The sequence below is a fragment of the Lepisosteus platostomus genome, chromosome 5 (assembly GCF_059453375.1).
Source record: "Lepisosteus platostomus isolate fLepPlt1 chromosome 5, fLepPlt1.hap1, whole genome shotgun sequence".
NCBI lineage: Eukaryota > Metazoa > Chordata > Actinopteri > Semionotiformes > Lepisosteidae > Lepisosteus > Lepisosteus platostomus.
The window spans coordinates 35329015-35349989 of NC_142615.1; the positions used below are offsets into that span (position 1 = coordinate 35329015).

General features: G+C 41.7%; 1 protein-coding gene across 1 annotated transcript; it reads left to right on the plus strand.

Moving 5' to 3' along the window:
• The first annotated feature begins 11313 nt into the window (after nt 1–11313).
• On the plus strand, nt 11314–13829 carry LOC148665858 (zona pellucida sperm-binding protein 3-like). Its single transcript, XM_088631667.1, has 9 exons — nt 11314–12008; nt 12110–12225; nt 12298–12404; nt 12486–12660; nt 12738–12855; nt 13054–13154; nt 13232–13305; nt 13477–13659; nt 13738–13829. Exons 1-9 carry the CDS (start codon nt 11373–11375, stop codon nt 13743–13745), a joined length of 1518 nt encoding a protein of 505 aa, XP_088487793.1. The 5' UTR covers nt 11314–11372; the 3' UTR covers nt 13746–13829.
• The last annotated feature ends 7146 nt before the right edge of the window (nt 13830–20975 follow it).

Genomic DNA, 20975 nt, shown 5'->3' on the forward strand with positions numbered 1-20975 from the left:
GCATCAGCAGGGTCAGCTTGTCAGCACGCCCGTCTCCATTTGGTGGTTTGAGCTGACGTTGCCATGACGTTGCCATTAAATGCGACCGAGAATACTCCAACCAGAGAACTAAGCCATGGCATTGGCATCAGATATCCCTTTTACAGCCACTTGGACACATCTCAATTGCTCTGAGACACCTGCATTCAGTGTGCGCTGAGCCTGCTCGCTGAGCAAGTGACGAGAAATGGCTTATGTCAAAGGAGTTCAATATGCTTTTTATGTTCAATGGGCTGTCCACTACAGCTAACACTGAAGCGCAGCACAGGCTCTGTGGTTTGACATCTCACAAGGTAAATGTTGAAATTGTAGGTGGAAGAGGAAAATTACCCTTGAGTATGGGGAAAGAGGCCAACTCATGTCCGGAGGGGGATAAAGTGTGTATGGAGGTGGCCTAGTGGTTAAAGCGCTCTCCTCTTAGTACATGATACTCTGCACAAGTAGGTTTGAACCCCTTCCTCCTCGAAGAAGGGCTTTGACACATTTTGACCTTTTTAAACTTGGTGTGCTTTCGTTTCGTTTCTTCGCTCCTGTACTACAGCAGTAATATTTCTATAGGTGTATGATCATGGTAGGCTGACAGCAGGAACATGTGGCCCACAAACAGTGACAATATCAGAGGTGTCTGCAGTGTGTTGGTTTGTGAGCAATGATAAAATAACTTGACATGGATGCAGGTGTGCCTGCATTAATACAGCTCCATTGAGAGGAAAAGGTAACACAAGAACCAACTTAAATTCAACAGCACGTTTCTGCAGCTGAAAACGGAACCTACTCCACGTGATGATTGAGCTCACAACCTTGGTATGACTCCACTACAAAAGCACCACAACCTGACCAATTGCGCTACTGGAGCAGCACAGCACAGTAGCACATTTTCCTCAGTGCACTCGAACAGTGCTTCTTCCCTGGCCTACCAGCTTCAAGACTTTTTTAAATCGATCAAAGATTCGTTGGAAAAGGTTTGTCGATGGGTCAGGTGGGAATCACACCCGGATTTGAACACGACAAGAGAAAGGGCACACTACACATCTGTGAAACATCACGTCCGACTTTAGAGACAGTTACATCACAGAATGGAAGTTTCAGGCCCCTTTTTCATTACAGGTTCAAACTAACCTGAAAGTTACAGAGTTTTAGGTCACTTTTGTATTAAAAAGTGTCTGAAGCCTGTAAATATAATTTGCCCTTTTTTAAATTGTGGATGAAATCCAATCCCATGTACCAAGACCTTACAGTATATTCATGTGAATTAAAATGACTAACGCTATTGCACATTAGCTGGTGCTTTTTGTAACGATTTGCTATTTCATGCTGGAAAGAAGGAAACCCGACCAACGTTTGCTTTCAGGTGCGGTTCATTCACATAATGGACATCTATTTCTGAGTAGCCTGATTTAAAAACACACGAACCCGGTAGAAGTCGAACCTACAATCTCATGATGCAAAATCAGACGCGTTATCCATTAAACCACTGGCCAATCATGTAACTGAATTGCACCATGGTAAGTTCAGCGCTGCAACTAGTAATACACCATCCCATCTAAAATTTCTAAGTGAGAAACGTGTTTTCTACATTTTTATCAGTTTTAAAATATCATCTCTTTAATACAGACAAAGGGTTTGTGTGTCACTTTGAAATTCTGATTGATTTAGAATTCAAAGAAAAATATGTTTTCTTGAACAACGCAGTGAAATTATGACATCTTTCACTCTACTTCTCTCTTGTAGTAAAGCAGACCTTGCAGTGTGAGCATTTACTCCAGTAAATTAGGTCATGTATCATGTTAAATCACTTCTTCAAAACAAAACATTTCCTGGTGCACGTTTTCTCCATGAAACAAAATACATTTTTCCCTTACATGATTTCTCGGTTTTTTTTTTCCATCAGAGTACAGAAAGAAGAAAAAAGGGAAAAGCAGTGTCGCAAAAAAACTCCATCGCCCTTGGGAGATGTCAAGCTCATCGGATATGAAAAGTGCCCAATAAAAGAAATTTCTCTTCATTTATCTTAGCTTCAGGGCTGCTATTGTGTGTAGAGGAGGCAACTTGCTCAGCTAGCAGACTCAGCGCTTACTGAATACAGGTATGTTTTGAGTGTCATGCTGATCGTCTTATAAATGCAAAAGAAACTTTTAAAGCTGATAAAGTAATTTGCATGTGGCTACAACATCCCTGGAAGAGAGATTTTATCAGTTGCACATAATCGATATTTTTTACTTTTTGTAAATCTGGAAATCTATTTTTTTAAGTTTTCTTAAGAAGATCTCATGAAGTATTGCCAGGACCTACCTTTAGCACTCAATAGCGATATTAATGGAGTAGAAATGTAAGATAAATTGATGATCTGAGCTAAAATAGTCCTTACGCGCCTCCTGTAACAGTGTTCGTATTCATAGCAAGTAATATTCTTTTTCAACCCCAAACGTTGCTATTGCATTAAGCTTTGTGCGACCATTGGAGGTTTCGGTAGCTTCTGGAGAGCGCACATTTCCAAACTGAAACCTATAAGAACATTATTCAAGGTACACCATGTCCCAGAATCGTTCATCGGGACTAGGATTAATATCAATGGAAAGTACTTCAAGATTTAACTGAAATATTAAAAGAGTAGGAAAGCATTTAAAATAGAAAAAATCAGTTCAGATGATATTTAATTTTTGAGAAATGGGCACATACTGTACATCAGCTCAGTGAGCAGTGCGAGGTGCTCTCCTGGAGATGATGTTAAATTAGTTAAAATCATGTGATAGTTGAAAAAGCTTAATACTTAGTGAAACAGCCAGCACAAATGGTTGTGTTTGTGATTATGTCACTTCTCTACTATAGCAGCGTTGATAAAAGACCCTCTGAAAGCAGTAAAGCACTGCACAACTGAATTCGTTGCTATTTGGAGAAATCCACAAACTTGTGTTTTTCATGTGCTTTAAAAGACAGCCATACTCACCGACAAAATAACGACACTGCAGCTGATTTTTTCCGAAGCACAGTTAACCTTTCTGAGCCAAATGATGAAGCTCACCCAGTGAATACTATAGCAGAAGGTGGAGGAAAGTGCAACTTTGTAACTACTGCAACCACAGGGACAACTGCAAGAAGCAGAATCAACTTCCCATCGAATGGTGTTGTTGTCTGAGGTACGCGATGTGAACGTGTGCAGAGAATCCCACAATCTCTTCAAAACTTGGACAAAGTATTTCTGATGGAGCGCTGTGCGCAAAGATTGAATTAGCTTTGCTCCTGCCGATGATTCTGCGTGAAAAAGCACAGCATTCAAGTTTCACAGAAAAATGCACCATGCCTACAAAACCAATTTTAAAAACAATTGCGGCACACTACGATTCACACTGACTCAAAAGTGATCACGGCAGATGTTGTTCCCTGCATAATGCTGAAGGGACCAAAGAGCATTGCTGTTGGGAACACAAAATGAGGCTTTTTTATGCCTTGATGTTAAGCTGACAAAGACTATCTTGAAACACCTAGTTCAGTCTCTCGACAGACTGTCAAGCAAAGCTTTTACCCATTGAACTCGCAATAGAAGGAAGGTCTTAACCCACCAACACTTAGCAGCGGCAAGATTCAAACCTAACCCAGCGAAGAAAATGGAGCACAAACCCAGCACTTAGACCACCCAGCCACACTCCCAACACCTTACTCTTTTGGAGAACGTCGGGTGGGTTCAGCTCTTGTTGTGCGATGCTTGGAAATGACTGCACCTTCGTTTTCCGAGATGTTTCCTATCACTTCTTTGTCAGCTCTGAATATAGTGCTTCTTTGGAGCAGGCTTCAGACCTTTTATTTTATTTATAAAGGAGGGCGCATTCAGAAACGTGTAATTCCTGTTTTAGAAATACTTTGGGCGGTGTGTTTTATATAACGCACAAACAGTATTCTGATTGTATACTGTAGACCTGTGTAGCAATCATACTGGACGTGACTGGGATTCTGAAATGTTTCTTGAAAAGGTATTCAGGGCTGCTTGAATCTATAATAAAAAAGTGACCCGGAACTTCCTACCTTCCAATCACTGATGTAGCTCTCCCTAAACCTGTACGTGATGTTTTGCAGGTGTGCAATGTGCCTTTACTCCTGTATTAAAACTGACCTCTGTTGTTGGGCGGAGTTGAAGGAGAACTAACTGCACAGAAAAAGTATGTAACAATAAAATGTTTCTACACTTCAAAATGTCCCTTTAAATCCCTGCTCACACACGTCGGTGTGGGGAGCGGGCAGGTAGAGAGCTTTTACAGATGCTCATGATGTTTCTCATGGGGTGTTACCTGCAGTAGCATCTCTCTCCACGCCTTTGGAAAGAAAAGAGTGGCTCCAGTGCAAGGTATGGTCAGAACAGCTGGTCTGATTGTCTTAGAAAACAAGAAATTAAAATCAACAGGGAAATTGAACAATACAGAAATCAGTGCAGTATACAATATGAAGCAATCAAACAAAATGCTCAGCAAAAATTGTAGTTGAGTAAACTGGTGGAAAAAAATATTTGTAAGCAAAGGAGAGCCCGCGCTGTGCGTGAAACACATCAATCGTTCAGCATTTCTGAAACATTTCATTGAATTGACAAAGAAGAGCCTTTAATGAACTATTCTTTACCCCTCTGTTCCTACTGTATTTAATACCACCATCTATTGTCTCCTCTAACTGTGTATTCTCATCCTGCTTATCTTGTGTATTTTTTTTACTTTATTGGTTTCATTCTGTAAAGCGCTTTGGAAAGCCACCTTTAAAGGCACTATATAATGTAAAGATTATTATTATTATTATGATTAATAATAATGAACAGTGCATTTAACACTGAGCACATGCGGTCCTTCTTTGCAAAGGATTGCAAAGGTTGGGAATTAGCCTTTCACTCGTGTTGTTGAAGATCGTATCCTGGCTTTGTTGCAGGAAATGTCTGGATGCCATCACCGGATCAAGGAGAGGATCAGGGTTTTGGGAAGTCTTTTTGATGCCTGACACTGTGTGTTGTAACTGGTGTCATTCTGGACCTAAACAACAGAGAACACTGTTGAAATCGCTGAACTGCCTAGCCGACACTTTGTCGCCTTCTTCTGACCTGTATTTAATGTGATTCTCTGAAAACTTGGCACGTTATATCTGCTACCTTTATGGAGGGCACACTCATAAGAATCATAGATTCGATCACAAGCATCTAAAAATGAGCATGAGAAAATGACATCACGCTATAAGGCTGAATGGCACAAATTCTCCTGTTACTTCTGCAGCAAATGTGTGTTTTTTGCTTCTTAACACTGAGATAGTTGGAGATATTTGGCAGCAGTGGGATTCCAACTCACACCCCCAAAGAGACTAGAGCTTTAATCCAGCTCTAAATTAAAAATTGGGTGACTTGTAAGGGCTGGTAGGAGAGGAAAGGTATAAATGCTTCTTTTTTGGACAAAGTCTTTATCTTTACTAAAAGAAGGAAAGAAATATTTGATTATTATTTTTTCACCAGTTGTTTTGATCAAATTATTGTAACGCAGTGCCATATTAAGGTATAATATGTACATGAACGTCATGTCTGAGTCGATGATGGCAGCTGAGTATCACTGGAGGACAGTTCATCATGAGTGGGTAAGCCTGCATAATGAAGGAGAAGAGATCGGCCTCTCTGACGCAGTGTCCAGTGACACTAACCTTCTGTCCTACTGTTCTCTACTTATGTAGAGGGTGAATGTTTATTTAGGTGAATGTTAGGTTTCATTCTTGTAAAATATTTCCGAGCACTTTTTTTGTTGCTGAAAATTAATCTTGTGCATTTGAATTAATTCCGATATTGTCACCTAATTCTATACATTGTTTCATCAGACTAGAACATTTAGAGGAGCTCAATTGCATTTATGAATTGCATAGTGATATTATTTCTTTCCGTTTAAATACTTCAGTCAAAAATGTAGAGAAGGTGCTCCTGTTTTCACCATTATAAGAACTGTGATGCACCAGTAATATTTACTCTCACAAAAGTATTGTAATTGTATTGTTCTGTTCTGTAACAATCTTGAGTGACACAAACCTTCTGTTTTACTGCACTACACTTCTCCAGAGGCCAGTTCAGCACACAAGGATCCTCAGTCAAACAAACACTGCAATCGCTTGATAAACGCCATTTCTCATCCTTTCTCTTAGTGTCGGTGCTACTATTGTATGCAAAGGAGGCGACTTGACAATGAAATCTTAAAGAGAGTCTTCATGAAGGTGTGCATCGGCAAGCTGGGCAATTGACTGGGCTTGTGAAGAAACCAATCTCATTCAACAACCATACAAATTGCACAGCTTAAGGCACATGAAGCGAAATCTGTGAGCTGATTGACACAAAACAATGTCACTTCACATTATCTGCAAAGTTGTTTTGCTTGTCTGACCACCTCTTCCTACTTCACAGTGAGCACATATATTTCAGTTTCTTTCCCCCATGTGGAGATGTATCCACTGCCAAAACTGCTGTCTGATTATTTAAATTATCTGTAAAACTGTTACATGACTTCATCTAATTGTAAATTTATAAGACGGTCTATGAGACATTTGTGAGAGTAGCTGAATCCCAGGGCTCGTATGGAATCACACACAGACGGGTCTTCTGTGTGATCTGAGTCCCACTGCCCAGAGCTACAGACTGGTCAAATGGTCACTATTGTAGACACGACCATCGGACCATCGGCTACAAATAATCAATATACTGATCATAGTGTCACTACTGGTGTTTATTACATAAATACTATATATAAATAATAAGATAATTCCACACTCATATGTGTTATAAAACATTTATAAACATTTTGGGAGGCTGACATACACTAAAGAAAGTAATACTGAAGGGCTGGAAGTCCTGGAAAGCGTTAATAGAACCTTCTTGCTTTCGACCTGGAACAGAGCCCACAACTGCCAGATCAGTGACCCCTGAGCCCAGTTCACAGAGAGGAGAACCAGGGGCTTTTCTATGTCTCTAAGAGGGCTGGGAGGAAGGATAAAAGGGGGAAATGTGACATGAGTCCAGGCTGTTCTGTCTGATATTGTTCATGTAGCAGCACTGATTGTCTGAATATCTTCTGGTTCTGGATTGTGAGGATAGAGAGCAGTACGGAGTTGAGATCCTGTCTGAGTGTGAGTCTGAGCAATGAATCTGACTGAGAAAAGAATAATGATTTTTTATTCTGCCTGAGAATTTTCCTGAGAATTTTCCTGAGAATTTTTCTTCTTTTCCAAGTGGTTACATCCCCTTCAGATACTCTACACAGACTGCCAGAGAGAAGAGGAGAGAGAGATGGACAGATAAGAGCACACACAGCAAGAGACACATACGTCTTGATTTACTTTGAAGCAAGTGTTCATTTCTTTTCAGGAACAAGTTGTTTTTGAACTTCAAGAAATTCATACAACTTCTGAAAGATAAAATACAAATCTTGCTTCTCAGGACAGAAGAAATGCTGCAAAAAAATGCCAGTGATTTGTGAAAAGCAACGGGAATGTGTCCCTGTGCAGCTGTTAAACAAAGGGCTGGTGGGTCAAACGCACTCAGGGACGTGCTTCAGATTGTGATGATGTAAACATAATCTCCGCTAAAAATTGAAGGGATTTCTTCGCAAACCCTCTTGAATGTTGCAGGAAATCTTCGTGTTTTACTCGTGTGCAACTAAAACAAGTAAACAATTCAGTACCTAAGTCAATGTCCAAGAAAACCATCCTCACGTGTGGAATTTTTCTTTAACTGGCTGTTGGGAGAATTCATTTATACACCCGTTGTATCCTTAGCAAAAATATTTTAAAATTAGAACACAGATTTGTTGGAGAACTTGACAATCCTTGACAATCATTATTAAATGAGCATTATAGAAATGTGCGTTGATATTTTTAATATTTACCTTAATTGTAATATATATATATAATTGCTTTGATATGGATGTTCATTTGAAGGAATTGAGGAAACTATGAAGGATCGCAGAACAACCAAAGATACATTTGGGCATCTGCTATTGGTAAAGATTAACGAATACAGTAAGTGTGAAGTTTGCACATACACGAGAGAAAAAGATCAGTTTAAATTCACTTCATTAGACTGACGGTGTGTATAGCAATGGATGGTTCCGATACATCGACCTCTGGGTTCTGGGCCCAGCACGCTTCTGCTGCGCCACTCTGCTGACAGCTGTCGTAGTGTGATTCAACACAACTGCTCTATCTTTGCTTTCTAAAAGTGCGCCCGAGATGAAAAGTTTCAACGGCAAACACAGACGTCACTTTGAGCACTTGGTCTTTTATAGTACGAATCATCACACGCTGCTCTACATGGGCGTGTCTTCAAGATCGTTGAGAACCAAACCTTCTGCTTTCCGAGGCAACTGATTCTTTCCTTGTTAATTCACAAATCTTCAATGGGAATCAGTGAAACGAAAACCAAACACATGTACACACTCGCGTCCTAGCCTGAAAGAAAAATGATGGAAGCATTTGAGAAATAACAAGAGTAGTCTGAACAGCTCCAGTCTATCAACTGCTCTACAAAGTGATCGCTACTTCCACACCCAGTTTATAACGCTGAAAATGATTCAGGAAGCACAGCAAAGTTCTAAAAGCAGTGGTTGAAAAGCGTCTAGATACATAAAATGACAGTTTCTCAAAAGTAAAATCTTAAGCTTTTAAATATTGTCATCCATATATTTTCGTTTTTCTCTTTTTTACATAACACGCTTTCGAGAAATAGACTGTCTTGTAATGAAGGCTGCATTAGAAAATGTGTGTCTAAATTAAAATCGGGTTTATGACTTCTGCGTTTTTCAGCTTTCTTAGCGCTTGGGTCTCGATTCAGATATTGCAATGAAAGCAACACAGGAGTAAGTTTTCCTTTTCTAAATCAAAGGTGATCTGCTCACAAGGAAGTATAAAAACTTCAGCGTTTACTTTTTGAAGACCGCAAATTGTCGAAACACTATTGCTTCATAAGCTAATAAGTAAGGTTTCTGAGCACGCATTGTATTACTAATGCTGTTATTAATAAAAAAAAAAAGCTTAAATTCACATAATGGAATTTGGACGGCTCAAAGTAGTCTATTCTTTGTACAACTTTACTTGCCCGCTGAGTAGAGTTTAAAGCAACGGCAGCAGAAGTAGCAGTAATAGCAACAACGTGGTTAGAGTGTCATAATACACTCTATGAAATTATTGCGGCTTCAGATCGTTTTGTTCTGTTGAAGCTGCCTACAGGCTCTGAATTGCTGACATTGGCTGTGATCTTTTTTCAGGTTTCATGAAATTCTTCACATATTTGAAATATTTAATTCGGGTTCGCCTAATACACGGTGCAAACCGTACCTGCAGCAGAATGCTGTGGCACATGAAGCCGTTTTGTTTATCGGTTGTAAGGATTTAGGAGCGTACTACAAATCGAGCAAGCGAAAAGAAAGTTAAACAGGAGTCACTTTTTGGATTGCTAATTCATTGTGCTCTGCTCGTCTAGGTTCAAATCATATCCTTGTCATGGTTAAGGCCTGAGACGTGTGTGTTTTTTCTAAACGGTGTTTGCATTTGTTTCCTCTTTACTCCTGTAAACTCAGGATTTTTTTTTCCTTGGTGGCAACAATACGCTTCTGTAAATGGTAGGCTCTGCTTTCAAATTAGCTGCACCAGGCATTCGGATACACAGAGATTTAAAATTCAGGAATATGAATGGCCAATTGCTTACAGCTAGGGTTTTTACGTTTTCTTATTTAGCGATTTGTGTATCAATCTTTTAACAATTCATTAAAATGCTAACAATATGTAAAATCAAAACAACAGCACCGTTAAATGCTGGGGAGACAGGTAGTTTTTTTTTTTTTCCATGAGATGCCAATCTCTAATGCTGTGTGTGAGAGCTTACGTACCTTTCCTTTTCTCACATTTTCTGACAACTATTCCAAAGGGGCACCCTGTCAGCTCCTAATACTTTTTAAAAGTCTGCCTGCATGTTTGATTATTGTCGTTTTATTTAGAAAAAGTTCAATATTGATCATAACTAAAGAAAATTAGGATCACAACTAAAAAAAGGGCTGAAGATGCGAGTCGCTCTTGAATCAGAGCTGGGCGACACGGGCTTCTGTTCTGATATGATTGTACGAGAAGCAGGAGGAATCTCTTCTCTCCTATGGAGCATGAGCTGAATCAGGAGTGAGACATTTCGTATGCTCGTGCATATGTTAACACATGACCTACATCGTAAAACTAAATTAAAAACTAACATTAAGTTGTCAAAGACATTCATTTATATACAAACAAGAGACAGACATAGTAATGATTCTACATTAACTTGTCCTGCACTGATCAGACTAATTGAAATGTATGAAAGCCCGTTTCCGCCAGGGAGTTACAAAACAACGCGCTATGGTATCGCAGAATTCCGACTAAGTAACTCAGAATTGCGACTTAGTAACTCACAACTCCGACTTTATATCTCACATTTGCAACTTCGAAATAGCCCATATTTCATTGTCTGTCCTTTTGTTATTGTAACGGATTCGGGTTCTAGCTAGCGAGACCTGGGTTTGAGCCAATAGAGTGAGGCACGAAGTAGGGTGGGAGCGGCGAGGGCACAAGCCCTAGAACCCGAATTCGTTACAATAACAAAAGGTCAGACAATGAAATATGGGCTTTTCGAAGTCGCAAATGTGAGAGATAAAGTCAAAATTCTGAGTTTTTAGGTCGCAATTCTATGATTCTAAGTCACAATTCTGAGATACCATAGTGCGTTTTTTTTACTCCCTGGCGGAAACAGGCTTCCATAGGTTCTCGGTGCTGCGAAGCAAAAGCAATCTCTGGAAAATCAGACAAATTATTATCAGATCATGTCAAAAGCTGATCAGTATTTCTTTACTGGGAAGCAAAGAAATGCTTGTATTACACATTTTAATATGACATGCAATTACACATGAAAAATAGTAAAATTATTTTCATTGCGGTACGTGTTGATAGAACAGCCCCCTCGATAAAAGAAAGTGGGGACGGACGTGTCGCATGTTCCGTACTCTGTCTGACAGCGAGTTTAACACACTTTCCTCGGAAATTAGAAACTAATTGAACAATATATTAATCTGAGCAAATTTTACACGTGTGGGTGATTTAATTCTGTCGAAATTGCGTGGAACTCCTCCGCTGAGGTCAGATACACACGGGAAAATGTTCAGGCGGCTTCACGGAGTCCCGCCTCAGACTGAAATCAGGTTCTAATTAGACGCTGAGAACAATCCGGATCTCTGTATGTAATTGATTGTGTTGATTGTGTGACCAGGTGTGCGGTAACAGGTCCTGCCAGTATAAAAACCTAGTCACCGCGTTCACACTTTATGCTTTCTTGCTTCAACACAGTTTTGTGGTTTACTTATTTTACTCCTGTAGCAATTGAGCGGGACGTTAATTTGGCGATGCGCTCGTTTCTCTTTATGCTGTGCCAGTGCACAGGGGCCGGGCTCCCCGCACTGGTTTCCGCCGGGCCGGCTGTCTGGGACTCTCGGGAATTGGCGCTCCAGGCCGACCTCCCGGCTCCTGAAGACGCAGCCCAGTTGGAGGATTTGAACCTGGCAGATGCGCCCTCCGAAGACCTGTCTGCAAGCGAGAACGACTCGCAGTCCTTGGCTCCCGACTTTCGCCGCCTTCCCGTGTCCAGAGACGCGTACTCGCCCTACTTCGACAAGGAGAAGATGAAGCCCGAAGCCGGCAGCCGCCCCTTACCCGCCTACATCAAGAGCGTCCTGTTTCCTCCCCAGCGAGGGCGGCAGCCGGCTCGCCCGGCCATCGGGGGCACCCGAGGAGTGGCTGTGTGGTGTGACTCCAGCAGGATGTATGTGAGGGTCAGTCGGCTCCTGTTCGGCTTCAGCTGTCGGCCATCGGAGGTGACCTTGGGCAACTGCAGCGTCAGCCGAACCACACGCAGTTACTTCTACTTCATCTACGGGCTTCATGAGTGCGGTACCGAGCGATCGGTAAGCGGGTCTTCATCTACATGCAGTGTATCGATGTGAGCTGTAGGGCCAGTGTCGGGGTTGCCTTTCCTGGGAATATCCCTTCCTCTGTGACCCTGCAGGTTGTCCAGGGCCGCCTGGTGTACTCCAACACTCTCCGCTATGCCCCGCCCTCCTCCAGTGCACCTGTGCATCGCTTCATTCCCTTCTCTGTGCCTGTCAAGTGCTCCTACAACAGGTAGGCAGGGCTCTGCTGCTGAGAAGCCGCTAGGAAAGTGTCCAGATGCCCCTCATCCCCTCTGTCCTGCAGGTTCCACTACTCCTACAAGGTTGGCTATGTCCCCACGTGGGCCAGGAGAAGGACCTTCTTCAAGGACCTGAAGAACAAACACAGCTTTGTGCTGCTCACCACCAACTGTAAGCTCCTTGAGTGAGTGGCTCCTCCTGCCTGCAGGGGGTGCTGTGTGCAGGTGTAATGCTGCCTCTCTCTCTCTCCAGCCCGCTGGGTCCGGCTCTCTCCTAAGGATGAGTACTTCCTGGGTCAGCCCATGTACTTCCAGGCCACTGCCTACTTTGCCACAGCAGAGCAGAGGCTGTACATCCACTCGTGTAACGTAACGGAGAAACCAGACCAGCACTCCCAGCCCCGTTTCCCTGTGATCGACAACTTGGGGTACGGCCCCTTCTGGGAGGAGAGGTGGGCAGGAGCCCCGAGAGCCTGCAGGGGTTCATCCTTGTCCTTGTCCCCAGGTGCATGGTGGACAGCAAGGCAGATGGCTGCCTGTCCAGGTTTGTCCCCTCCAAGCAGAAGGATGTGCTCCGCTTCACAATTGATGCCTTCCTCTTCCAGAAGAAGCTGTCCAGGAAGGTACTGCTCTCAAAGGCTGCTCAGCCTTCTTGCTCTACTGATCCATGGTCTGCTTTCACATCCATGATCTAGATGTGAACCAGACTGTGGCAGCTGTAGTGCCTAGAGCTGCCAGCTTGCCTTCACTGATGGCAGAAGGTCCTTCTCTGTCCCTCTATTGGCCTTGATCCCTTAATGCTGTGACCTTCCCTCTTGCAGCATGAAGTGACTGAGCTGTACATGCACTGTGTCATGGCTGTGGCTCCTGCTAAAGCAACACCAGGGACCAAGTCCTGCACCTACAACAGGGAGGCGAAGAGGTACTTCTGCGAGGAGCCTGCTGAGGGTGCTCTGGGACATGCCAGGTGGAGGCCTCACCTGTCCTCCTCTCCTCCAGGTGGGAGGAGCTGTATGGTGACCATGAGGTCTGTGCCTGCTGTGAGTCCAGGTGTGCTGGCAGTTGGAATGAAGGTGGGTCTGGTTCTCTATCCCTTGTGGATGCATCTCTGCTCAAGAGACAACCATGCTTGGACAACTGAGGAATGATCCCATGCTGGACAAAGAGACTGTTTAGATGAGTAGCATCACTGTGGGACTCTGGGTATAGCAGATCCCTCACTCCTGGGTGCTGCTTGTCCACAGGTACCAGGAGCCTGGTGACCAGCAGTCGGGTGGCTGTGGCACCAGTAGAAGCTCCTCTGGATGTGGGAGCTGACTGGACTGAGGATGAGGAGGGAGACCCTCAGAGCTCCAGTGAAGATGCAGAGAGCACCAGTGAGGATGTGGAGGGAACAGAGGACTTTGGAGATGTTGGCCAGTGGACAGGTAGGGTCTGGCAGGAGGAGCTCCTGTAGGGGTGGTGTCCTGCAGTTCAGCTGGATTGTTCTCCTTCTTTCTCCCCAGGTGCCTGAATGAAGGCTCCAGCCTGGCCCTTGTGACTCTCCTGCCTCCACTTGCCTTGTAATGGCAACATTTCAATAAAACTGTGAAAGACCCTTCTGCCTGCCCTTGTTTCTTTATGGTTTATAGGTTTGAATGGGGTGGAGGAATTCAAGGGAAGTGAGACCCATTAATCAATGGAAGTATTTGTGGGGGTTCCCCTTTCAAGAATGCTTCCCGTATTGCTGCCAATGAGGACTGAAAATGGCTGGAGTAATAAAGCGTTGTAGTGGGGGAAGATGGCCGCACTATTCCTTGGGCAGGGCAGTGTGACTTTTTTTACTGTGAGAGAGACGGTGTTCAATATACTGGAAATCCTCCTGTTTCTGAGATGGGTAGTGCTTATGGAGTGTGAGTTGCTACTGTAGTGCCCAGTAAGAGTGAGATCTGGTGTCCTATTCTAGGCTGCACAAACTGACTAAAAGAAACACAAGGAAGGAATTGTCAACATGGGCTTGGTGTAAAGTAGGCCTTCCCGACCTTAGCAGAGGAACAATACTGGTGCACAAACATCAGTGAATAATTGTGCAGTTAGAATCTTGGAGGTCTTGTCTTATGGGTGTTGGTTTCACAGTAGTGGTATTGGACAGTCATGGGGAAGTATTAGGATTGAGACTGGAGATCCCAGTACTTGACTGGGAAGGCGGGTGTTCACAACCACCTCTACCAGCAGCACAGACTGTGTAGATTGAGACTGAACGCTTACTACACAAAGCCTCTCCCCTGTTTCAGTGTCCCATGTCACGAATTTCAAGTGAATCCTAGTCTTCATTTGTGCCTACCTATAATTTGCACAAATCCTGCTGGCCCACTAACACTGTCAATTTTTAGCCCTACTGCAGTGCCCTATTAAAGCTTCAAGGATTTAGGATAAACTATTTTATATAATGGTTCTGAAGGTGGCTTCTCAAAGCACTTGACAGAATTACAATAAGAATACACAGGATAAAACAATTCCAATAGACAGAGGAGACCATGGATGGTGGTACTAAGGAAAGTAGAAGCAGAAGGCTAAAGAATGGAACCAGTTCAGTAAAGGCTCTTCTACAGAACAAGGTGTTGAGTCTGAATTTGAAGGAGTTTAGGGAAGCTGACTCTGCTATCCTTGGGCAGAGAGTTCCAGAGCCTGGGGGCATAACAGGAGAAGGCCCTGTCACCCATACAGTGTAGACGGGCTTGGGGGACAGTTAGGAGACCAGAATTAGAGTGAAGGTTATGAAGTGGAGAGTAGGGTGATAATAGATTAAACTGCAACTGAAATGTGAAGGCACGTTCTACAGTTTATGCAAGAAAGGGTAATGTTAGGCTTTTATGGGACGGGGGTAATGGCAGCACTTTTGAGGACTGTTGGTACAACAGCAGTGCTCAAGGATTCATTTCTAATATTGAGGACAATGGGTTATATACCCATCGTTATTACCAAAGGCTCAGAGACCTTTTGCTATATAAAAAGACTCCTTTCCACCACTAATTTATTCAGGTTTGGTTCATTTGGGTTTTATCAGTTAAACATTTAATATTGTATGTCAGTTTGTTGATGCCTGTATATCACAGTGATCTGCACACACACCTTTGACTGAATATAGGCTGCCAAACCTCTCCAGCAAACTTATGTATCACGGTAGGTACACAAGAAGTTTATTTGTAATAACAGGGTTGTTGGTGCCAGTAGTCAGATTGGGTCAATTGCAAGGTAAGAACAGCATCGCATTAACTGGAGATGATCCAGAGATTAGCATGCAGCTCTGTACGCCAGATTAATACCGATTTGCAACTCGCTCGTCTGCTGACTTTAGTCCCCTGCTCAGTAATCACAATGTTCCCAATTGCAATGAGCCCAAGGAAACAGCTGCTGCTCTCTAGAGGACACTACAGGACAGGACTAAGTACAATTCCTGCAATAGACTAAGCAGTTTAGTGCCAAACTAATGGAACTCTGAATCCTATGGGACAGTTCCGAATGTAGTAACAGCTTAATACTGAAATAATATCGTAACACCTCGTGATCTTAAGAATCTGTCGCTGTTAAAAAGTATTATAATAATAAGCTAAAATTGTACTGCAGCCACAACACAGTGGACTTGCAGCTCCTGTCCTGATCATACAGAAAGATGTCATCACTATAATACCTGTTAACAAACAGCGCCTGCAGTCTGTGAAAGAGAGCTCTGAGGTGAATATTCCTTGCAGGGAAGTGAACTGTAAACAAGGCAAATACATCACTCAGATGAGGAGCAACGACTGTTGCTAAAGAAAGTGAGCGAGGGTACACCTATAGTAGTTCATCCACAGAAATTCAAACATAAATTTGTGACGCACCAGAGTACCGCAAAGCTAGAAGCGTGCCTTCAACTGGAGTACTGTAGCACGACTGTTTATTTTTTAAAGTAATATTAACTTATTCCAGGCGTTCATCTGGTTTAAGAATACAAATCGATGCCTTCAAATAGACCTTTAACAGTCCTTTGATGTAGAATTAAGAAAATGGGGAATTATTTGATCCCATTCTCAATCCAGTAGTTTATGGACAGGCGCTCTCAGCGGACTGTGTGTAGGAGTGATGGGTGATGTGGAATTCTATGGGCTCAGTGGGACTCTGGGCGTCAACTCAGGGCTCTGCTGTAGATTCCTGTAGAACCGGTGTGAAATGATAATGTATCGTTGGCTGGTATTGTTAATGTAAAGTTTACTGGTACGTTTCGGCCAAAACATATTTTCTTTCTTCTTTTTTTCAGCATGGAATAAACCTATTACTTGTTCCTTTGCAGCCTACGCATGCTGACGCAGCTACCCACCTGAACTACAAATTGTATGTTGGCCGTTCCGTTACACTATATTGATGAATCGTACAAGATCATAGGATCTATAAGCCTGAAGACTTGTCTTGTACAGTGCCCTGATAAAAATCAAATTAATTACACTAATTTTTATGGAATCCCATTTCCGGTAGTGAGGCTTCCATAGTACACGGATGGAATAGTGGATGGTGGGCTTTTAAATTCTTTTTTTATTTAAACACCAGAAATACAAAAACGAAGAAAGAATATGAAATAAGATACAGAAATAGACACTTCACATCCAGAAGAATTCACAATTATAAAAGCTGAAACTTATACTTTTTAAATATTTCCATTGTATGTCATTTTTTACTTAAAAAAGAAACTCTTCTTTAGCTCAGCTGGCAAGGCCTGGGTTCGAGCCAATGCAGTGAGGCACGAACTAGGGTGGGAGCGGCAAGGGCACAAGCCCTGGAACCCGAATCCGTTACAATAACAAAAGGACAGACAATGAAATATGGGTTATTTCGAAGTCCCAAATGTGAGGTAGTCGTAATTACGAGATATAAAGTCGGAATTCTGAGTTTTTAAGTCGCAATTCTCAGTTACTAAGTCGGAATTCTGAGATACCATAGCGCGTTTTTATTTTTACTCCCTGGCGGAAACGGGCTTCCATAGAAATGGTCAGATTCAGAGCCATTGCAGTTCGTGCTAATTAGAACAACGCCAGAACTGAACCCTCAGCACCGTACTGACTACTGAGCTGAGCTCAGAGCAGGAGCTGATCTTCAGACAGTCAGATGCGTTATACATTACGTCACTGGCCCTAATCTTACGGTGCTCAACTGCACCATAGTGACCTCAGCGCCACTACTAGTAATGCATCGCCCCCGGCCAAAATTGCTTAGTAAAAAAAAAAATTTTCTATACTGTCTGTTTAAAAATATTATATCTTTAAAAATGACAAAGGGTTTGTGTGTCGCGCTAAAGTTTCGAATCATTTCAATGCAAAGAAAAAACATTTTCTTCCAAGAAATCATAAATTTGTCTCATCCTTCATACTATAATTCTCTCTTGTAGTAGTAAAGCATTTTGAGTCAAACCGAACAATATATTAAAGGAACAAGTAATAGGTTTATTCCATGCTGAAAAGAGAAGAGAGAAAACACAACGTTTCAGCTGTGAAACCTTCTTCAGGTTTGTTTTCTCTCTTCTCTTTTCAGCATGGAATAAACCTACAATATTACTTGTTCCTTTGCAGATACGCATGCTGACGTAGCTACCCACCTGAATATATTAAATGTTTCATCTATATGATTAACATAATGTTCTCCTGAATAACTACAGTAAATGACAAAGCCTTAGAGCCACAGAGAAAAACAAATTGCATTTAAAGTAATTTTAAAGGCTCGAGATAACATTGCACTATAAACGCAAATGTCTGTCTTCTTTGTGGCGCTTAGTTTTTGTTGCTTTAGCAAATTTCATGCAGTTTATTTCTGACACAAGACATAACAAGCTTGTGTATTTATGACAAAAAAGCAGGGCAACAATTTATATCGGCCTTGAAATTGAAATTGTTAAAAAGTGAGTTAAATGCAGATATAGTAAATATATTTTCTCATATAATGGTGTGTTTTTTTGTCTAAAAATCCTTCATGAATGGTTTAACAGACACTTTGCATAATAAAAAAAATATATATTTACGAATTTTAACTTTTTATACAGTAAAGTTTTGTTGTGAACATGAGCCCTGTTTATCGATATTACCAACACAGTTCTGGATTTTATTCTGCCTTCCTATGGACATTGGAACTTTCTTTCACACAACAGCTCCCATGTCTGGTAGCTTATTAGAGCCAGGGAGAAAAAGAATATTGTTGGCTTTTAAATGAGAAACCATTTGCGTTTATACAAAATCACAATGCGTTGTCCCAGACATTGGGACATCCTCTGTTTAAACACCTGTCGTTTTCTCTAATATTGGCTCCTGTGCTTCGGTCCATTTGAGAGAGAAGACACTGAAAAAGTCGTGTGAAAGTGGATTTTGCACCTACGCCAGTGCTGTAGTGGTATTATACAGACACCCATACAAATCCATCAAACGTTGGAAGCTCTGGAAGGCAACGTATAATATTGCTCTGTCCGTTGGTGGATTAGGTATGCATGCTACATTTCAACGTAAAATGCAATGTAAAAAGATCAAATTTGATTCAAAATCGATTAATGTAAAAACCGATAAAGCTCATGTTTTTTATTTAGTTTTATCTATATCTATATCTAGTTTTTCAAAGGTCTTAAAAAAATGTTTATCGCGATTGTGAAAGTTCGAGAAGGTGTACCAGCGCGTGCCTTTATATCGCCAGCTTCAGTCTCGCCTGTAGCTGCGAGAAGGTTAAAAGCGCACAAGTGATCTGTCTTTCGTCCAAATAATTGCTGGAGCAGCAGGACGTAGAGCACCATCCAGCAGCTGTAGACGATGTTCGAGGAAGAGCTAATTCTGTTTTCAGCACAGGGAGCAAGAATGAGCTCAGTCCGGCTCCCAGCAGAATCCATTCTGGTTTGGTTGCTGTCAGACTGTGCATCTGAGGCTTTTTGGATCGCAACGTGAAAAAAAAGAACAAAAAACAATTGCTCACATCGTGTTACTTCTACCAGAGGATAGGAAGATATCACTTAAAAAAATCAGCAATTAATATTTGGATCCGTGGCCTCATACTAATTATTTAACTATCAGATTGTGTTTCTGCAACATTTCGTGCACAGTATGCCGTATTCAACAATAAAACAACAGTCACAACGAGGCCTTTACACCCAGTCTGGGGTATTTTCCCCTTTTATATTTTTGCCACTTTATATCGAACCTGTTATACTCCCAGAAGTGCGCAGTAGCTTCTACTTAATAAAAATATACAATTCACCGCTGGTATAAACAGATGTGTGCCATGTCTGCTTTTGTAAGCATTTGTTTCAAAAATAAGTTCACAATATGTTAAAAACACAAAAAGCACAAACTTAATAATACAACGATACAAAATCAAAACCAAATCATAAAGCCAATTAAGTACCTATCCTTTGAAAACAGAGAACACCTTTATATCTACAATAAAAAAGTGACATTTGTATCTACTTTTGAATTACTGTACAAAGCAGACAGAGTATTCCCTGAATTCAAAGATCAGATCTTGGCCAAAACAAGACAATCAGACGTGAGCTGAATTCAGAACAAGAGCCTCTGCTTCGTCGTTTATTGAGCTTGTGATCAAAGTCTGAGTGGAAAAAGATCGGCTATTTTAACTGTTTGAATGAAATACACAAAGGGCACCTTCCTTCGAACCAGTGTCAAACCAGCAACCTAAGGATTCCCTCTTGTTTCCACTACAGTCCTCCGCTCTACCAACTGATGTCAGGAGATGCTCTCTGGCACATACTGTCCGATGTAGTGAAATGTTCCGGATGATTTAAATCCCAGATCGACATCGTTTCCAACTCGTTTCCTTAGTCTTGTTTACCTTGAATTTAAGCCACATACCAGGATTCTACTGTATAAACTTCCGGAGATATTACAAAATGTTTGATGGAGCATCAATCTTTCCAGGCGGAAATTGACTCCTTTTCTTTCTCGAGGGATCATATTAAACATTTCATTTGGATCGAGAAGAGGATCACCATGAGACACAAAACAAACAGTTTCATTCTGTCTTTATTAGAATCTGTATTACAGCTAATGAATGTAAAGCCTTTAGTATGCGAGAGTGAGAGTTCAGTTATGCCAGGGAGTGTGAGAAAAGAGAACTGAAATTTAGTAAATTAATATTTAAATAGAGCGTAAATCTTCAAAGTGTCACTGCAAAATTATTACAGGGGTCTACCAGCTGCCGGACGTACTTGTTTTGGGACTATTTCCAATAAGTACCGCATTAGTAGTTGTGTGTCCTTACTGGTATCTTTTAAACATTCGGTTATATACAAACGGGACAGAGACACAGTGATAATCTGATTTTAACATGTCCTGCATTTTAACTTACTGAACAGATAAATTGAAATGTTCTGATTCAGAGCCCCTGCAGTTCGTGCTAATAAGAACCACAACAATACTCCTGAGTCCTGAGCACCACACTGAGCAAAGGTTCAGCTGAACTCTGACTTTGTTCAGCACGACTTGTTGTTGCAGTTGAGCTCAGAGCTGGAGATGATCTCCATATTCTACCACACTAACTAGTCCTAAACGTAGTACACAGTACACACTTTTTTAAAACAATTTAAAATATTACACAAAGGCTGTAAAGCACACTCTAAATCGATCCGAATATTTGATTTCCGCGATCCGTTTAGGCAACATTAGGCAACGTGGCGCTTCTCCAGCAAAGCATTTCTCAGTTTTGTGAACTACTGGTGCTTTTAACACACCAACTTACGCAACTC